The sequence below is a fragment of the Leopardus geoffroyi genome, chromosome C2 (genome assembly GCF_018350155.1).
Source record: "Leopardus geoffroyi isolate Oge1 chromosome C2, O.geoffroyi_Oge1_pat1.0, whole genome shotgun sequence".
Taxonomy (NCBI): domain Eukaryota; kingdom Metazoa; phylum Chordata; class Mammalia; order Carnivora; family Felidae; genus Leopardus; species Leopardus geoffroyi.
In genome coordinates this window covers 49,459,275-49,478,722 of record NC_059333.1, presented here as the reverse complement: position 1 = coordinate 49,478,722, position 19,448 = coordinate 49,459,275, and the positions used below count along the sequence as shown (strand labels likewise).

General features: G+C 39.0%; 1 protein-coding gene across 2 annotated transcripts in view; it reads right to left on the bottom strand.

The window, feature by feature from the left end:
- Nucleotides 1-779: 779 nt before the first annotated feature.
- The window catches only part of CEP97 (centrosomal protein 97), a 30,305-nt gene continuing 11,636 nt past the window's right edge, over nucleotides 780-19,448 (bottom strand). Inside the window, exons 7-11 of one of the 2 annotated variants that reach the window (XM_045501877.1) lie at nucleotides 16,303-16,467; nucleotides 14,413-14,546; nucleotides 12,093-12,867; nucleotides 7,243-7,318; nucleotides 780-5,563 (exon numbers count right to left, since the gene is read on the bottom strand). In XM_045501877.1, the coding sequence (XP_045357833.1) occupies nucleotides 4,859-5,563; nucleotides 7,243-7,318; nucleotides 12,093-12,867; nucleotides 14,413-14,546; nucleotides 16,303-16,467 (1,855 nt within the window). In that variant the 3' untranslated portion in view covers nucleotides 780-4,858. The remainder of the gene's footprint in view (nucleotides 5,564-7,242; nucleotides 7,319-12,092; nucleotides 12,868-14,412; nucleotides 14,547-16,302; nucleotides 16,468-19,448) is intronic. The other variant, XM_045501878.1, reaches the window with a different exon arrangement.

Sequence of the window (19,448 nt, the reverse complement as noted above, 5' to 3'; positions counted from 1 at the left end):
ACTAGTCTGCTCAGGCTTGCATAACAAAGTACCACTGATTGAGTGGCTTAAACAATAGAAATTTATTTTCTCATATTTCTGGAGGCTGGAATTCCAAGATCTAGGTCTCAGCAGGTTGGTTTCTGTTGAGCTCTCTCGTCCTGGGTTCCAGGTGGCTGCCTTCTCATCGTGTCCTCAAAGTGGCCTTTCCTCTGGGCATGCACAGAGAGTATCTTGTGTCTCTTCCTCTTCTTACAGTACACCAGTCCTATTGGATTAAGACCCCTTCCTTATGACCTTATTTAACCTTAATTACCTCCTTGAAGATCTTATCTCCAAACACAGTCACATTGGGAGGGCTTCAACACATGAATTTTAGCAGGGGCTATAATTCAGTCCATAACACCAACCAACTACAGGTCCCATTTGTGTCAAATGAGACGGTTTGTGCTCTACTTACTCATTCGCTCCCTAACACTTTCAGCACCAGGTTTCAACAGTATCTGACAGTGTCATCTGTGATCTGTGAGGATAATCTGCTTTTCTCTACCCATTACCTGGAAGCAATGAAATCTATACCAAATAAAACTACTAAACTAGCTTTTCTTTCATTTCCTATCCATATTCATAAGGCTAGGACTGTATTACTGTAAACTCACTTATATAACAACTATACTGTAGATCTTTCTTAGAATTCTATCTGCAATTTGTTCTGAATTTTAATTACCCATTAATTATAAACACAATGAATAACAACCATTACTACTAATCACTATAATAAACAGATGAATCACTCAAACAAATGTACAAACTTTTTATTTAGAATTAGAGACTCAAATACAAATTAAATAAGTACAATACAAAATATTAAGCCTTCATAAAACAGATCATAACCACTTTAAATCATCTATTTCTAAAACAAAATTAAAGAGAAATCTAAAAATGGTCTAAACTCAAATTATTTTTAAACTCTTATTGTCAACATTAAAATTATCACAAAACGCTTAAAGAAATTTAACTGGAAAATGAACAAAGCCACTACTGAGAGATTCCTGCTATCTACTATTTCAATTAAGGAATGAAAATATAGTATGATTTCTACTCATTCACAAATAAAATGCACCTCATTTTAAAAAGACTATCTATTTTACTCCAAGACTGTGAGAACTGCTTTGTTTACTTGACTTTTATTTTTAATATGGCACAATAGGTTTGATCAGTGTAAGCAATATCACCAGAAATATTTAGAATGTTCATTTTTATGAACAAAAGAATCACATATTTTAGAAGTTAAAATATTACAATATAATAAATATCATTAATAAGGTACATGGCAAAATAAAGATATACATTAAAAATTAAGTCTTTTTCTTTTCATTTATGAATGGGAAACTGATCACACTCATGCTATACTTTCCCTTTTTACTCCAGAAAAAAAAAGGTTTTATAGTTTATATTATTGTTATAAATCCAAATCTAAGAATCTGCACCAAAAAAGTACCAAGGAGATAATATACTATCTTAAGCTCATATTGTTTCTGAAAATACTTATAAAAGTAAAACTAGACTTGTATTAAGTAGATAACAGGAAAATACTAATACAGTGTTTACATATTTAAAATAACCCAAAACAAAAATAAAAGAAAAATCCACACTCAAGAATGGTACCCACATTATTTAAGAATAAAGTTATTTCCATATATGCAAACAAGTGTGGGGTTAAATATTTCCCTAAAACATGCATATTATGAGGCCTTTCATATTTAAGCTTATAAAACCAAACTATATTGTGTTTATATCAATTATCATGATGGGACATTTTAAAACTCTGACATCTGTTGTTCTGTAAAACTGAAGATGAAATATAAACAAACTCAGGATCTCACTAGAAAATCTTAGATATCTCCGCAACCTGTTATATTTTTCCATGAAATAAATGTACTCCAAGATGCAATTGTTCTTCAAAATTTTTAATTTCTATGACTGATCTTTAAAAACTATTTAAATTAGGGGCACCTGGGTGGCTCACTGAGGTCAGCATGGAACCTGCTTCGATCCTGTCCCCTCTCCTCTGCCCCTCCCCCACTCATGCTCTGTTCCTCAAAAAAAAAATAAATAAAACATTTAAAAACCATTTGAATTAAATCACATTTCTTGGAGAAAATTTACTTAAGAGTTCTTAATGACTTAGCCTTTTTCTATGAGCAATTTTGCTTCAAGTGGTAGAGTTCAAGCTCTGTTAGAAGTTTTGGGTTTTTTCTCTTTCAAAAAGATTTTCCTACGGACTCACTAAATGTAAAATTAATAGTGTATGATAAGTTTTGGAATACAATAATTCTTAAGTTTTCAGTTTATTACAACTAACTAGCTATAACATCAAACAAGTTACTTAACTTTTCTGTGCCTTAGTTTCATCTTTAAAACAAAGAGATTAGAACAGATAATCTCTAAAATTCCTTCCAATTTTCACATGGTAGGATTCTGTGTTTCTGGAAGAATAGCTCATTGAATTTTCCATACAGCAATAAAATGGATACGAACTAAAGTAGCACAGCTAAACTAATCTCCTATAAGAAAAAACACAAAGACCATGTTAAAGTTCAACTTCCCAAACTTTACTAGACCCATTCTCTCTAGCCAGACCAATGCACTGCCCATAGAGATAACATCAAATATCTTACATAAGGTATTTTAAATTACACTGTAAAACCTATTAAAATATATTAAGTCTATGCCACAGTTTTCTTGCATTCTAATTTACATCATTTTCATTCTATCTACATCCAAAATGATCTGTACAGTTAAGGTAGGGGTCTACTTAATATTCTTGCACTTCAAAACACTAGTAAAGTTCTATCAAATGAAGAGCAAAACATTAAGCCTTATCATAATCTGCCAAGTTTAAAATAAAAGTACACTAATGCTATTTATGGGCTAGAAAAACAAGGGAAAGGTAAAAAAGGAAATCTTGCTGACAAATGCTGATGTTCAAGTGAATTTAGGTGTGTTTTGCCATTTCTCAGAAAAGGGGCAAAAGTTGTCAGCAGAAACCTACGTAGGCAATACTGAACCATGACATTTCAGGAACTTTTATGAGAAATTAATTTTCCATGAACAGCACTTTAGTATTAGTGCAGTGCAAGTTGGTTTTTCTGTGTCTAACTATGGGCAGCAAATGAGGCACTTAACTGTAAAATAGAAAAATAGGGTATATTTAAGAAGAAATTCAAAATCACTCATAAAAGATAATTAGCATTATTCAAAAAGTAAAAAATTCTATTTTTATTAACATGCATTCAATGTTACACATGCTTCACTAGGGAAAATTTTCAATGTAAGACGACTGTTTGATTTAGAAGAGACAGAAAATATTTCCTTTTCAAAAGATTCTGGATTTCTGAGAATGAAATACAAGTCTTCTCAACCTGAGTGCTACATATTTATAAACAGAGAAAAATACATTTTACCCACACTGGAGAAATGTTCCTAACTATCAACAAAGTATAACATGTGATCCCTGACTTTATTAGTGAAGGATCAGAAGTTATTATTTTATATAACTTCAAAGAAGGAGATCTAGTGACTGTAACAGAAAAATGAATTTTGATATTTAGCACCTAAATTTAGAGAACACTTAAGTATTGCCATAGTTTTAAATAGTTGTATGTCCAGAGATCGGGGGAAATCAGATAGTGTAGTTCAAGGATACTTTAACATTCTCAAAGATTAAAATACCAAACTTCCTTGATTTGCAAATGCATCCATCCATAACACTCAAACACAATATTATCATCTCTTCCTGAAGCTACTGATCTATATTCTTCTTAACAAGAAATAAGTGAGGTTTATTTTTTCTTAGCCACCATTAAACTGTCTTCCAAATGTGGCACTTTTTCAGAAATTTGTTTAGAAAATAGTCCTTTAAAAAAAGTCATTCATATTCTATCACTAATACTATTTTAAATGTTCTTCACTATGAGGCAGAGGTCAAAAAATGAAGTAAATGGCCATGGACCTTCTGCTGAAATACATAAGCAAATATAAAGCAGGATCAGAGAAGATGAACATAGTATGTTGGCACAGAAACGGTTATCTGTAGGGTAAAAAAGCACTGAATGAAAAGACAATGTCTGCTGTGACATTATTCCAAGTGAATGGAACCTAGCATCTGCTCTCCTCATATCTAAGAGAAAATTCTTGTATTGTCTCTTTAAATAAGCTTGATTTTAATGCTAGATGGAACACTTTGCTTCATATGTTAAAACTAATACATGACATTAAAGTTTTCCACGAGACGATTTAATCGTTTTCCTCTGAAAAATCCTCTAATCTTACTTTTTCTCCCTATTTGCTGATAAGAAGGCTTTCCTTGACTCATAAGGGAGGGAAAGGGGAAAGGCTTAGAAATATATGTTCTTATTCCAAGGAGGCTGGAAAATCTCTGGAGTTCATTTATATTCACTTTAACAAACTGTATTCCTTACTACATAATTAATCTCCTGACATACAGAAAAATCTAAATTCTCTTATTTATACCTTTAAGGTAAATTGTTCTATTTTCTTGAAGATATTCTAGTTTGTTTTTGAAAGGCAATGAGTACATTGAAAAACAGGAACACTGTTGATGCAATTCAGTTGTTGGGAAATAAAGTGCACATAGCTTTCAATATAAACATTGTTTGATAGATTACAACTAAGAGCTCACAAAATCAAAACAAAGAGTCAGCTCAGGATCTAGAATATGGAAAACATGAGACAAGAATACAAATTCTATACAAATAGTAACAAAATGGGGATGATAGTCCCCTTCAAAAAAAAAAAAAAAAGGGCAAGTGAAAATGGTAAAAGTAGATTTGTGCTTCCCAAGCAACCACACATGCTACACAGTAATACCAACATGCAGTACCTGAAATGCGGACTCACAGTCTGACTGTTGCCCTTGAACTTCAGCATTTAATTTACAATTTTCTGGTGCCTGGCTGATTTCATCTTGCAAAGCAGGAGATATGCCATGAGAATCATCTACAGAAGTGCTGTCAGACAAGGCATCTAACTTTTCAGGGGAAGGAGCAATATGAAGCTTACTATCTCCTGTGCCTTCCTCCAAATTTGTCCTCTCCTCAGCATCTTCTAGCTGTTGAACTGAAGTTAAATACTGCTCAAGTAGACTATTATCCTGCTCGTTGTTTAAACTCTCCTTACTCCATTCACCATGTTCATCGCTAACATCCCCTACATCAGACTCTTTGCCGTATTTGACTGTGTCAATGGAATTCCCCATTATGGAACTTTCACTGCCTTCTGTGGAACTTTTTTCAAAATCCAAAGAATCCTGCAAACAGTGAACTTGCTCTGTTAGGGAAGAATGAAAACCAGAGTCTGGAAATTCTGGTAAGGATTTCTCTTGAGGAGCCTCATCAGGCTCAATAAACCAGTCAGGATTTTGATCAGAAGAGGGCTCCTGACTTTGGGTGAGTAACGGAGGCTTACATGGCACTAGAGTACTTGATACAGGAGGAACATCAGTACGCCAGGAACTTAGACGCTGATCCATCATCTGCTGCCAAGCTTGTAGAGACCTTACCTACAAACCAAAGGATATAGTTTTATCATAAAATAAAAGTCACGCCTGTTTTACAATGTTCTTTAAGCTTTCTTCCCAATACTCATGAAGGTGATAAATGGCAGACAGCAGAACTTGAGTTAGAAATGGCCTGACTCCCCTTACCCCTTCCATAGCACTCCCAGCCTAAAGCAGGCTGGCACAAGTGGTGCACATCCTTGGTAACAGAAGGTCCTCACCAGGAGAGTTAGGATGGGCCAAAGCAATTCTCTTGTTGCTACTGGAAGAACTATCAGAAGCACAACAGCACATGACTAAGGGGTAAATAATGTGCTGAGTATGAACTGAAGTCTATTGAATAAGACAGACTAGAGCCTATTATAAGTAGATTCTCTAAAATAAAAATCTCATTGTAGATATCCATTTAAGGTAAGAGTTTTTAAACATTATCTAACAATATATAGCATATACAACTCTAAAATACCTAAAAATATCCCGGGCACTTGATAACATGACCTTTACATTTTTATATTATAATTAAAATCTCAAAATTTTACAGTTAAATCTGCAACAAGAAAGCAATTATGAATTTTTTAGTTTCCCTTTGACCACCCTCTAAGGTAATCACTGAGAGCAGTGTGATGTGTGTCCTTCCAGACCTTTTACTATGTATTTTTAAATACACACGATGTTTTTAAAATCAAGCAGAACCTTAAGTTCTGCAACTTGCTGTTTTTCACTGAACAATGTTATTCTGGAGATCTTTCCAGGTCATCAGTTCATACCCTTACCTTATTCTGTTTAACTGTTTCATAATGTTCCATGATGTTGTTATTCTGTAATTTATTTAACAGCTCCCCTACTATTAGTAATTATAAAACCTTAGAAATCAGTAACTATTTCTTAATTTTGTAGGCAAAATCCTATTATAACAAACTCATTTATAAAAATGTTTTCAAGAAATTATCATTAAGAAATATTTGATGAAAAGGGCACCTAGGTGGCTTAGTCAGTTAAGTGTCCGTCTTGGCTCAGGTCACGATCTCACAGTTCGTGAGTTTGAGCCCTGCATCGGGCTCTCTTCTGTCAGCACAAAGCCTGGAGCCTGGGCTTTGGCTCCTCTGTCTCCCTCTCTCTCTCTGCCCCTCCCCTATGCGTCCACACTCCCTCTCTCAAAAATAAATAAACATTAAAAAAAATATTTGATGAGATAAAATAACAGTAAAACTGATTGTCTGAACTATCTCTGATGTGTGCTATTATTACAGGATTCAAACTCTTTCCCAAGAAGTCATGCATTCTTTTTAGGACATGCATATTGTAGCCATCATATACCATTTTAGCCACCTTATATTCAAATATTCCCAAAAGATAAAACAAGAAAGACAACTACATAAAACTTCCAATTGGGTTTTTTCTCCCTAGTGGAAATTATGACAACATCCCTCAATTTAGTGCTTTCCTTCATCTTTATGGTTTATCTTTGTGGACAAAATTATGAAAATATTTTTCTTTAGATTAAATAAAATGTAACGAAATTCACTGGCCTGGTTCAGAGTTAGTGGCAAAGAACACAGACCATATCCTCAACCTTTAGAAGAAGTAAGTGCTTAATATGCCTGACTACTCTATGATTATCTCCATAAATCCAGAATGTTTCTTTGTTCATACATTAGGTAAATCAGCAGGAATGGGTTTACCTGGTTCCAAAGGAATCTGACAGCCTCCTCTTGCACAAATTTTTTAATGCGTTCTTCATCTCTTTCTTTTCTTAATCTACAATAATTCAAAATCCATTACTGACACAATGAAGGGTGCTTTGACTTGAGCCTGTTGTTACAACTAATAAACACATGTGCTGTCAAGACATTAATAATCTAGTAAGAGCCCTTTCTACTTTTAGAGTATCTAAACTGAAACTAGTTTTAAAGTATGACTCAACGTAGAAGCCAAATGCATATAACTGAAATTCAGATGACACTGGCTCCACAAAGTATTGCCAATGATGAAAAACAAAACAAAATATTAAATGGCTCTTTATCTGGCTGTTATTTCCCAGCCAAGAACACCAAAGACACAGGAGCCTGCAGCAAGGAGTACTTGCTCAAAGCCTCAGAGCAACTGAGGATTAGGATCACAGCTTGACAGCCCTCTTCTAAGAGATTATTAGTAGGACTAATCCCATCAAATTCAGTCCCTGTTTGCCCGTCCCTGACATATTCCTCGCCATTATCAACAGAGCTGCCCTTCCATCACTTCCCCTTATTCATTAAAGTATTAGTCTGGGCTCACTGCTGCCCTCTCCATAGGCCTGTCACCAAGCTAAGCCTCCCTTAGTTGTCCATTACCTTCCAGAATGTCACCACTTTTTCTAGCCCCCCCAAGTCCTTCTCCTGTGCCATCTGGGACTCCTGAATTGTAATCAGTAAACTCCCTTAATTTCTCAACCTCTTCTGTGAAATTTTCCTTGACTGAATCAGACATATTGCTGAGGGCACTGTAGCCCTCTCAAGTGGAAGTTATTTTAGGGCACCTGGCTGGCCTAGTTGGTAGAGCATGCGACTCTTGATCTTGGGGCTGTGAGTTCAAGCCACATGTTGTACAGGGAGCCTACTTAAAAAAAAAAAGTGGAAGCTATACATCCATACATCAGGGTCAGAAGATAACTTCTCACTACTGTCGACAAACATTCTTTGCCTTCCTCCTTGAAGAACTCCTGCCATCCTGCTAAGTTTCCCCAAACTCTTTTCACATACAGGCCTCCCATTATCTGTCCCCATTCACGAAAGTCTCAGCGCGAGTGTCTCTCAGCTCCATTCCTATCATCATTTCTGGAGACCTCAGCACTCACATGGACGCTGTCCCTCATAATAATCCACCCTACGTCATTCATTCTCACAGTCTCACTAGAGACCCAGTCATTTTAAAAACGATCTCAAGGGGCGCCTGGGTGGCGCAGTCGGTTAAGCGTCCGACTTCAGCCAGATCACGATCTCGCGGTCCGTGAGTTCGAGCCCCGCGTCGGGCTCTGGGCTGATGGCTCAGAGCCTGGAGCCTGTTTCCGATTCTGTGTCTCCCTCTCTCTGTGCCCCTCCCCCGTTCATGCTCTGTCTCTCTCTGTCCCAAAAATAAATAAACGTTGAAAAAAAAAAAATTTTAAAAAATAAAAACGATCTCAAGCACCCACACAAACCACTACCTCTTTTCCTCCCAGCCCACTGGCTCTTGTTCCCCCTACGACAATCTGGACATCCAGCCTTCATCCAGACCTCCACATTAGCGACCCCCACCTCCTCCTGGCTCTCCTTTTACCTTGTTTAAATCCCAAGATCCACCATTATAAGCATCCCCTCCCAAATATCTTCAGCTCCTTTGTCTCTCTCCCCTATCATATTCACCTGGAAAAAACCCATTCCTGGCAGAACCAAATTAACCATGCCCGAATCAGAAGAAAACAGCTGAGAGCTACTGATGAAAATCATACAACCTGACCTACTGTCTTCCACTCTAACTTTTTCCTCACATTGTCTGATAATCCTCCATTCTCCTTGTAAGTTCACTTTTAGGACGAATACCTCACAACTGTCTCATTTTCAAATGTTGAGCCTGTCTTCTATATCACTGAAAAAGAAGCGGCATCCATTAGACAGGACTTCCTGTCCCCCAGTATCAAACCTACCACCTTACCTGCTCCTGCTCCTGCTCCTAGCTCAGGCCACTCCCTCTTCTTGTGCACAGATCCTTCTTTCACCTTCTCAAGAACTTCAACCCCATACTTCTCCTTTCCTTCCTCTGCATTAGCCGTTTTTCCCTACTTATTGAATCATTCCATCAACACATAAACATGCTCTGCATCTCCCATCTTTTTTTTAAATTTATTTGAGACAGAGAGAATGGGGGAAAGGGGCAGAGGAAGAGAGAAAGAGAGAGAGAGAGAGAGAGAGAGAGAGAGAGAGTCTTAAGCAGACTCCACGCGCAGTGCAGAGCCTAATGTGGGACTTAATCCCACAATCATGGGATCATAACCTGAGCCGAAATCAAGAGTCAGAAGCTCAATCAACTGAGCCACCCAGGGGCTTTAGGTTCTTTTTTTTTTTTTTTTTTTTAATTTTTTTTTTTTCAACGTTTATTTATTTTTGGGACAGAGAGAGACAGAGCATGAACGGGGGAGGGGCAGAGAGAGAGGGAGACACAGAATCGGAAACAGGCTCCAGGCTCTGAGCCATCAGCCCAGAGCCTGACGCGGGGCTCGAACTCACGGACCGCGAGATTGTGACCTGGCTGAAGTAGGACGCTTAACCGACTGCGCCACCCAGGCGCCCCTTTAGGTTCTTTAAAGAATTTTCCTGGCGTGCCTAGGTGACTCAGTTGGTTAAGCGTCTGACTCTTGATTTCAGTTCAGGTCATGATCTCACAGTTCGTGAGTTCAAGCCCTGTATCAGGCTCACACTAACAGTGCGGACATGCTTGGGATTCTCTTTCTCCCTCTTTCTCTGCCCCCTCCCCACCCCCCCCCACCCCCCGGCTTGTACATGCACTCTTTCTCTCTCAAAATAATCTTTTTAAAAAATAAACAAATATGGGCACCTGGATGGCTCAGTCGGTTAAGTGTCCAACTTCGGCTCAGGTCATGACTTTGTGGTTCACGGGTTCAAGACCTGCGTTGGGCTCTGTGCTGACAGCTCAGAGTCTGGAGCCTGCTTCAGATTCTGTGTCTCCCTCTCTCTCTGCCCCTCCCCTGCTCGCACTCTGTCTCTCTCTCTCTCTGTCTCTCTCAAAAATAAACATTAAAATATTGTTTTAAATAAATAAAATAGAAATTTCCTTAATTTCAGATTCTCCTCCAGCAACAACTCCTCTGTTCTTTTCCTCAAGCAACATAGTCCAAAAGAATTGGCTACACTCATTCTTCACCTCTCATTCACTATTCAACCCATTCCAAACTGTCTGATTCCACTTCGTCACTGAAGCTCCTCTTAGGAAATTCACTGGGCAGGAAAGGGTTAATTCAGCTAGCTTGGGATCTTCAAACCCTACACATTCCAAAGATAAGACCAGCCTTGACTGGGTCTGGGAAATAATATCCAAGCCTTCAAAATATCCTGTTGATAAGAGTATCTTTGTATATGTGGGCCTTGGGGCCAAACCAGATAGTTTATGCTAACAATGTGTTTTTAGATGAATACCTGTTTTGTTCACCTGTGGCCCTGATACAGACACTGTAGCAGTCTGCCCTTATGTAAGGGGCTAAGGTCTAAGTAATTAAGGTTAGTCACACAGGCACTCAATGCTATGTGACTGATGCCCAATAAAAACCCTGCATATCAGGGCTTCAGTGAGCTTTCCTGGTTGGCAATACTTCATATGTGTTGTCACACATCATTGCCATGAGATTCAAGCCCTATCTGTACTACTCCACTGGAAGAAGACAACTAGAAGCCTGTGCCTGGTCTCTCCGGGACTCTGCCCTATACACCTTTTTTCTTTGCTGACTTTAATCAGTACCCTCTCACTGTAATACACCAGAGTCATGAATAGAATAGCTTTCCTGAGTTCTGTGAGTCTGTTTAGCAAATCATGAAACTCGAGAACAGCCCTAAGGTCCCCCCGTATAGTCGCCAATAACTTCCAGCTTCTAAATTCTCTGTCCTCCCTACGGCACCTTTCTTCTCTCCTAAAACACTTCCCTATCAAAACTGAGACACACGGGGTGCCTGGGTGGCTCAGGTGGTTGAGCACCCGACTTGGGCTCAGGTCATGATCTCGCAGTTCGTGAGTTCGAGCCCTGCATCGGGCTCTGTGCTGACAGCTCAGAGCCTGAAGCCTGCTTTGGATTCTGTGTCTCCCTCTCTCTCTGCCCCTTCCCCACTCATGCTCTGTCTCTCTCTGCCTCTCAAAAATGAATAAACGTTCAAAAAAAAAATTTTTTTTTAAAGCTGAGACACACATTCTCCCTATTTTTCTACCACACTGGGTGTCCCTTCTCAATGTCTTTCACTGCCTCCTCCTCTTCCAACTGATAATATCAATAAATATTGCTAGTGGCAATACTAATACTCAAAATAAATTTATGAAGTCCTAATTCTCTTGGGTGGCACTCAGTAAAACATGTGAGCCCCAGAAGTGAGGAATAATTCCTACCATTGCCCCAGAATTTTAGTCCCTTCTAAATCCTCACTCTTTAATTCTCTCTTCACTTACTGGGTTCTATGTATACTTTCTCATCTTCTCATTTCTATATTTATTCAGTTCCTTTATATTTTCTGTACCTTTCTAAAGTTTAAAAACATCTTTAAGACAAGTAATCACTCAACATTTACTGCTATACTGCATCAATGAACCAAGTGCTGAGCTAGAGATGGAGACAGATGCATTTGGCAGCTTGTCTTCAAAATGCTTTCCATATGTTCTAGATCAGGAAACCAAGAGTGTCAACACGGTATGAAGTGTCCTGACCACAGCAGCGATGGTTCAATGTTCTGAATCAACTCTAAGACTCTGACACTCCCAAACCAACAAAACAACACCTAAACAAGGACTTTTGGCCCACCTCCTTATTTCTTCAGTTAAGCAAACAATGTGCTCCTGCATTCTACGCAGCCGGATTTCATGACGCACATCTTTAGCTTGGGGGTTATAGTTCCTGGTATAAAAGCCTCGCCAAGAGGCCTGAAGTTTGGTGGCTGCTTCATTCAATTTCTGAAGGGCAACTTTATCTTGTCCCAAAGCAACAGGTCTCTGAGTTAAAACTCCGCAGGGAAGTTTCTCTGAAGCTGATTGAGATACGGTTTCTTCACTGTCTGGCAGCGTATGGAAGACATTGTGTCCAACCGACTCAGGAAAAGATATAAGACTATGGGTGTCATCCTTCAAGACAGCATTGGTTACTGTTGGCTCCAGACAAGGTAACAGCCCACCTTCCTCATTTACCTCTGTACTAACAGCACTTTCCGTAGTTTGAGCAGAATTCTCACTTGCAGTCCAAAAAGCCTTTTCTTCTTCCTTACTGAAGTCTTGGTTTTCCAGCCCTTTCAAAGAGTCATCTGCAACACCATCATCTTCTAGGCCCAAGTTAATGCCTTGCAGCCTCAGCTCAACTGTAGGTGATACTGGAGAGAGTCCTGATGGAACTGGCATAAAAGTAGACTCTGAAGAGAGAAGACTACAGTTTAACTTGTCCTCATCCGTCTGTATGTCTTCCAAGTGCAGGTCATTTCGGGAATATCTTGTAGTGTGTACAGAGGCTGGAAAGTTATTCTTAACAGCATGTAATTGATCATCATTACTGTTAGTCCCAACCCAAGAATTGACTTGGATGACGGGTTCTAGAAGAATCAACAAAATATCATTGAAACCACTAAATATTTAAAGAGGTATTTTTTTAGTTTTATCTTTGTAATGAAATCTAACCCCTAAAATATAGTAAATAAAATGCCTTCAGTGATTTCCTCCAATATGCCTAAAACATCAAAGACTTAAGAAAATGAATTCTTGCAATAATCATGGGAAAAATCAAAGTATCCGGTCACTACAAAAGGTGGCAACTCTGAATGTTTTTTCTCTGAACGTTTTTTAAGAATTAAAACTGAAGCACAGTGAAAGAAACAATCAACAAAACAAAAAGGCAACCTACTGAATGAAAAAAGATACTTGCAAGTGACATATCCAATAGAGGGTTACTATCCAAAATATCTAAAGAACTGATACAACTCAACATCTAAAAAACAAATAATCCAATTAAAAATGGTCAGAAGACATGAACAGACATTTCTCCAAGAGACATCCAGATGGCCAGACACATGAAAAGATGCTCAATATCACTCATCATCAGGGAAATGCAAATCAAAACTACAATGAGATATCACTTCACACCTCTCAGAATTGCTAAAATGGCTAAAATCAAAAATACAAAAAAACAAGCGATGGCAAGGATGTATAGAAAAAAGAACCCTTGTACACTGTGGGTGGGAATGCAAACTGTAGCCACTATGGAAAACACTATGGAGGTTCTTCAAAAAGTTAAAAATAGAACTACCCTATGATCTAGAAATCTCACTAGTTGGTGTTTACCCCAAAAATGCAAAAACATTAATTCAAAGGGATACATGTACCCCTATGTTTACTGCAGCATTATTTACAGTAGTGCTATTACGGAAGCAGCTCAAGTGTGCACTGAATAAAGAAGATGTGACACACACACACACACACACACACACACACACATAATGAAATAACATTCAGCCATCATAAGGAATGAAATCTTGCTATTTGCAATAACATGGATGGATCTAGAGAGTATTATGCTAAGTGAATTAAGTCAGAGAAAGACAAATATCATATGATTTCACTCATATGTGGAATTTTAGAAACAAAACAAATGAGCAAAGGAAGAAAAGAGAGACAGACAAACCAAGAAACAAACTCTTAACTATTGAGAACAAACTGATGACCACCAGAGGGGAGGTGTGGGGGCGGGGGGTGGGGGGATGGGTGAAATAGGTGATGGGGATTAAGAATATGTTTATCATGATGAGCACTGAGTAATGTACAGAATTGCTGAATCACTATATTGTACATCTGAAACTAATATAACACTGTATGTTAACTATACTGAAATTAAAATTTTAAATGTAATAAAAAATAATACTAAAAACATAATACCAATGACAAAAACAATAATAAACAAAAATTAACACCTTAAATTACAGTAGTTTTACATGTATGCCTGTATAGATACATATATAAAATATAAGACCTAAATGTTCACTTAACAAACAAAAAATTAGGAGAATGTATACTTTTTTGTTTTATGGTACGCAACAGATCTAACAACTTGAAGAAAAAGGATCAGAGAGCAGTTAATTTCGTACCGCCTTCCTGGACTCTCTGGCCATCTTGAACAGGGCTTGAATGCTCAGGTACAAGGGGTGTTCTTGTTTCAACAGGAGCAAGAGGAGCCAGCTCTTCACTTTGGCTTTGGTTCATCAACTGCCTCTGGTGAAACCTAAAAATCAATAACATCTGATGTGATTTAATACAAACCACAAAAACAAAGCTTTTTTGCTTCTTACATAATACTGTCAAAAACGTAGAAATGTACAAGTTTTTGAAGTAGATATCTTTAATTACTACCAAATCAAAAAGTCTCATTTGAGGGGCGCCTGGGTGGCTCAGGCAGTTAAGTGTCTGACTTCGGCTCAGGTCATGAACTTGCAGTTTGTGGGTTTGAGACCCACGTCGGGCTGTGCTGACAGCTCAGAGCCTGAAGCCTGCTTTGGATTCTGTGTCTCCCTCTCTCTTTGTTCCTCACCTGTTCACACTGTGTGTCTTTCTCTCTCTCTCTCTCTCTCTCTCTCTCTCTCAAAAATAAAGATTTAAATAATTTTTTTAAGAAGTCTCATTTGAAAGCACTGGATAGAAAAGGTTAAAAAACTTACTTTTATTTTTTTTTTTTAACGTTTATTCATTTTGAGAGACAGAGAGAGACAGAGCGTGAGCAGGGAAGGAACAGACAGAGAGGAAGACACAAAATCCGAAGCAGGCTCCAGGCCTGGGGCAGGGTTCAAACTCACGGACCAGACCTCGAGATCATGATCTTAGCCAAAATTGGACGTTTAACCAACTGAGCCACCCAGGTGCCCCAAGAAACTTATTTTTAACTCACAATCCTATAGACACTCTCATAGGAACAAACATGCACAAACACATGAGGGCAAGACTGTGATTAAAAAAAATAATAACTTTGGTTCTAGCTTCACTTTTTTTTTAACATTTATTTTTGAGAGAGCAGGGGAGGGGCAGAAAGAGAGAGACACAGAGGAGCTGAAGAGGGCTCTGCATTGACAACAGAGCCCGATGCGGGGCTCGAAGTCAAAAACCGTGAGATCATGACCTGAGCCCAAGTGGGACTCTTAGCCAACTGAGCCACCCAGGTGCCCCTTGGCTTCACCCCTTGGCTTCACGTCTTAATATTAGTATTTAAACACCCAGATGAGAGGAACCTGGGTGGCTCAATCCATTAAGCGTTAGACTCTTGGTTTTAGCTCAGGTCATGATCTCACAGTTCACAAGATTGAGCCCCACCTTGGGCTCCATGCTGACAGCAGAGCCGGCTTGGGATCCTCTCCCTCTCTCTCTCTGCCCTGCACCTACTCACATGCACTCTCTCTCCCTCTCTCTCTCTCAAAATAAGTAAACTTTAAAAATAACAAAAACCCATATGAAACACCTACACTAAAAGAATAAATATGTATTTTTTAAAAATCCCCTTCTCCCAGGGTGCCTGGGTGGCTCAGTCAGTTGGGCATCCGACCTTCAGCTCAGGTCACAATCTCACTGCTCATGAGTTGGATCGCCGCATGGGGCCCTGTGCTGACAGCTCAGAGCCTGGAGCCTGTTTCAGAGTCTGTCTCCATCTCTCTGCCCCCTTCCCTGCTCATGCTCTCTCTCTCTCTCTCTCTCTCTCTCCTTCTCTCTCTCTCTCTCTCTCTCAAATATAAAAAATAAAACATAAAAAAAAAAAAATTTTAAGTCCCCTTCTTCCATAGTGCTTGGCTCTCCCCACTCAGGAAATGACTAACAATGCAAGCTGGACTGCACCACATGGTTTAGTTCCCCAGCAGGACTGCTGCAGTGACGAGGGGCCCAACTACCCAGAAATGTGGGTCACAGTACTTGCCTCTGTCCTACTAACCATGCAGGAAGACTCAGAGGTATTTTCACTTGTGAATTCACCAGCTGCTACAAATAAAGGGGCTTACCTCTGTTTGCTCAGAATCTTCTCTAGTTTGGCATCCTCAGCAGTTTGAAGACCCAGGGTAGAAGTGAGAGGACAGACTGTAGCCAGATACTGGACAAGCTGGATGTGCTGGCCTGGCCGATAGGCTCTCCCCTTGCCTTGACTATAGAGCCATTCAGCTTTCAAACTGGAATCAGGGGATACACAAAAGAGGAGAGGACACCAGAGTAGACAAGATACATTTTGAAGCAATAATCATCTTCCTTAATTTATAGCATCATTGGATGGTTTTCATAAATAAAATCCACATAAGTTCTTTTAAAAAATCTTTCCTTCTGATTCACTCCCTTTACTATCACAATGTTTTAAACCTTTTTACTTGCTTAGGGGCACCTCCACAAAGTTGTACTCATGGTTCCAAAAATCTTTAAGTTATTTTCAAAGAAGCAATGAGTATTTCCTCTATTTGCTGTCAAACTAAAGTACCTAAATATATCAATTACATTTAAATCCATTAGTTCAGGGGCGCCTGGGTGGTGCAGTCGGTTAAGCGTCCGACTTCAGCCAGGTCACGATCTCGCGGTCCGGGAGTTCGAGCCCCGCATCAGGCTCTGGGCTGATGGCTCAGAGCCTGGAGCCTGTTTCTGATTCTGTGTCTCCCTCTCTCTCTGCCCCTCCCCCGTTCATGCTCTGTCTCTCTCTGTCCCAAAAATAAATAAACGTTGAAAAAAAAAATTTTTTTTAAATCCATTAGTTCATACTGATAGCTAAAAAAAAAAAAAAAAGCTAATGGGGGTGGGGGCGGTGCCTGGGTGGCTCAGTCATTTGAGCATCCAACTCTTGATTTCCACTCAGCTCATGACCCCAGAGTTGTGAGATTGAGCCCTTTGTCCATGCTGTGTCCAGCTCCATGCTGTGCTGAGCCTGTTTAGAATTCTCTCTCTCTCTCTCTCTCTCTCTCTCTCTCTCTCTCCCCCTTGGCCCCTCTCCCCAACTCATGTGCTTGCTCTCTCTCTCAAATAAAAAAATTTTAAAAAGGGGTGCCTGGGTAGCTCAGTGTGATTCTGGATTTTGGCTCAGGTCATGATCTCACAGTGAGATCAAGCCCCACATGGGACTGTCTGCTGTCCGTGCAGACTTCAGATCCTACTTCAGATCCTCTGTCCCCCTCTCTCTCTTTCTCAAAATAAATAAATAAACTTTTTTAAAAAGTCATTTATATAAACAAAAAATTTCTTTAAAGCTGATTGGTCACAGCTGGAAGATGCTAGTGCCCCACCAACTCATTATTTTTAACAATTGGTAAGTAAAGGGTAAGAATTAAATATTATTAATTCTATCTTTCCTATACAAGCTACACCATGAGTGACCAAATAGTTACTTTATAGAAGTATTCCAGCTAATAAAATGAATGGATTAAAACCTCACCATTTTGAAGCTCTCAGTGAATGAATTAAGGGTTTAGGCATTAATAGCTAGCTACTAATAACAATAACATGAAGGGCAACCAAACACTGTGTGTGTGTGTGTGTGTGTGTGTGTGTGTGTGTGTGTGTGTCCCTTGCTAGAACCCAAAAAGTAGTCTTCCCACAAAAAAGCCTGAATCTGATGAAACCTATGCACGTTCCTACCAAGTTACAGGAAACACAGGAGAAAGGAGCACAGCAAAGGACAAAGGGATATAACCAGCGAAATAAGCACAGTGGGAAACTCCACAGGACACATCATCTGGTTTTTTCAACAACAACCAAAAAAAGGACAAAAGAGAGCAAAAATAAATAAATAAATAAAAGAATAGAAACCTATAGTTAAAAGAGATTTAAAAGCATCATCTTGAAGGGTGCCTGGGTGGCTCAGTCGGTCGAGTGACTGACTTCGGCTCAGGTCATGATCTCATGGCTTGTGAGTTCGAGCCCTGCATCAGGCTCTGTGCTGACAGCTCAGAGCCTGGAGCATGCTTCGGATTCTGTGTCTCCCTCCCTCTCTCTGCCCCTCCCCCACTCATGCTGTGTCTCTGTCTCAGAAATAAATAAATACTAAAATAAAAAATAAATAAATAAATAAATAAATACATAAATAATAAAAGCATCATCTTGAGCATCTGGCAAGTTGAGCCCTCAGGTGACTCCAGCCTCATGTGTGATTTCACAATTGCGTGAGAACCACCCAATCAGCATGGCCAGCCCATGGAGCACGCAACAATAATAAATTCATGTTTTAAGTCACTAAAAAAGCAAGAAGGAAATTTAAAAGCTATAGAGACAAATCACAATGTAGGGCCTTATTTGGATCCTGTTTCCAAAAAAAAAAAAAAAACAAAAATTTAAAACCTGCCTTTATGAGGACTATTAGAAATGTAAGCACTGAACTAATATCTGATGTTATTAAGGAATTATTACATTTTTTGAGATGATAGTAGTATTATAGTTATTTCATTAAGAGCCCTATCTTTTAGAGATATATACTGAAATAGTCACAGATGAAATTATATGTACTTGGAGATATGCTTGGAAATAAGAGGAGAACAGGGAGTGGGTGAAGGTACAGATGACAAGGTTGGCCACGAGTTGTAAACTGTTGAAGTTGGATGATGAATTCATGGGAGGTCATTATACTACTCTTTACTTTTGCATATATGTTTTGATGGGTTTTTTCATTAACATGCCATTGCCTCAATTTTACCATTCTTTTTTTTTTCCCTAAGTTTATTTATTTGAGATAGACAGAGACAGTGCAAGTGGGGGGAGCAGAGAAGAGAGAGGGAGAGAGAATCCCAGACAGGCTCCATGCTGCCAGCACAGAGCCCGATGTGGGGTTCGAACTCATAAACCATTAGATCATGACCTGAGCCGAAACCAAGAGTCTGACACTTAACCGACTGAGCCACCCAGGCAACCCTCAATTTTACTATTCTTAAATCTACCCCTCAACTTGAAGTTGAGGCTGGATCATTTTAGTGTACTTTCTCTATTTTTATAGCATTAACTTAGCATTACAAAGAGTTTGAAAATCACTTTCAACCCACAACCATTTACTTGGACCTTGATGTTAAGGTATCCACATCATACAAACTGTACAGTCCAAAACTGTCGAGACACCCACATTCTACTATAGACAGAAAAGAAACTGGTTGTTTGATAACTGGTTAAATCATGCAAGAGAGTCATG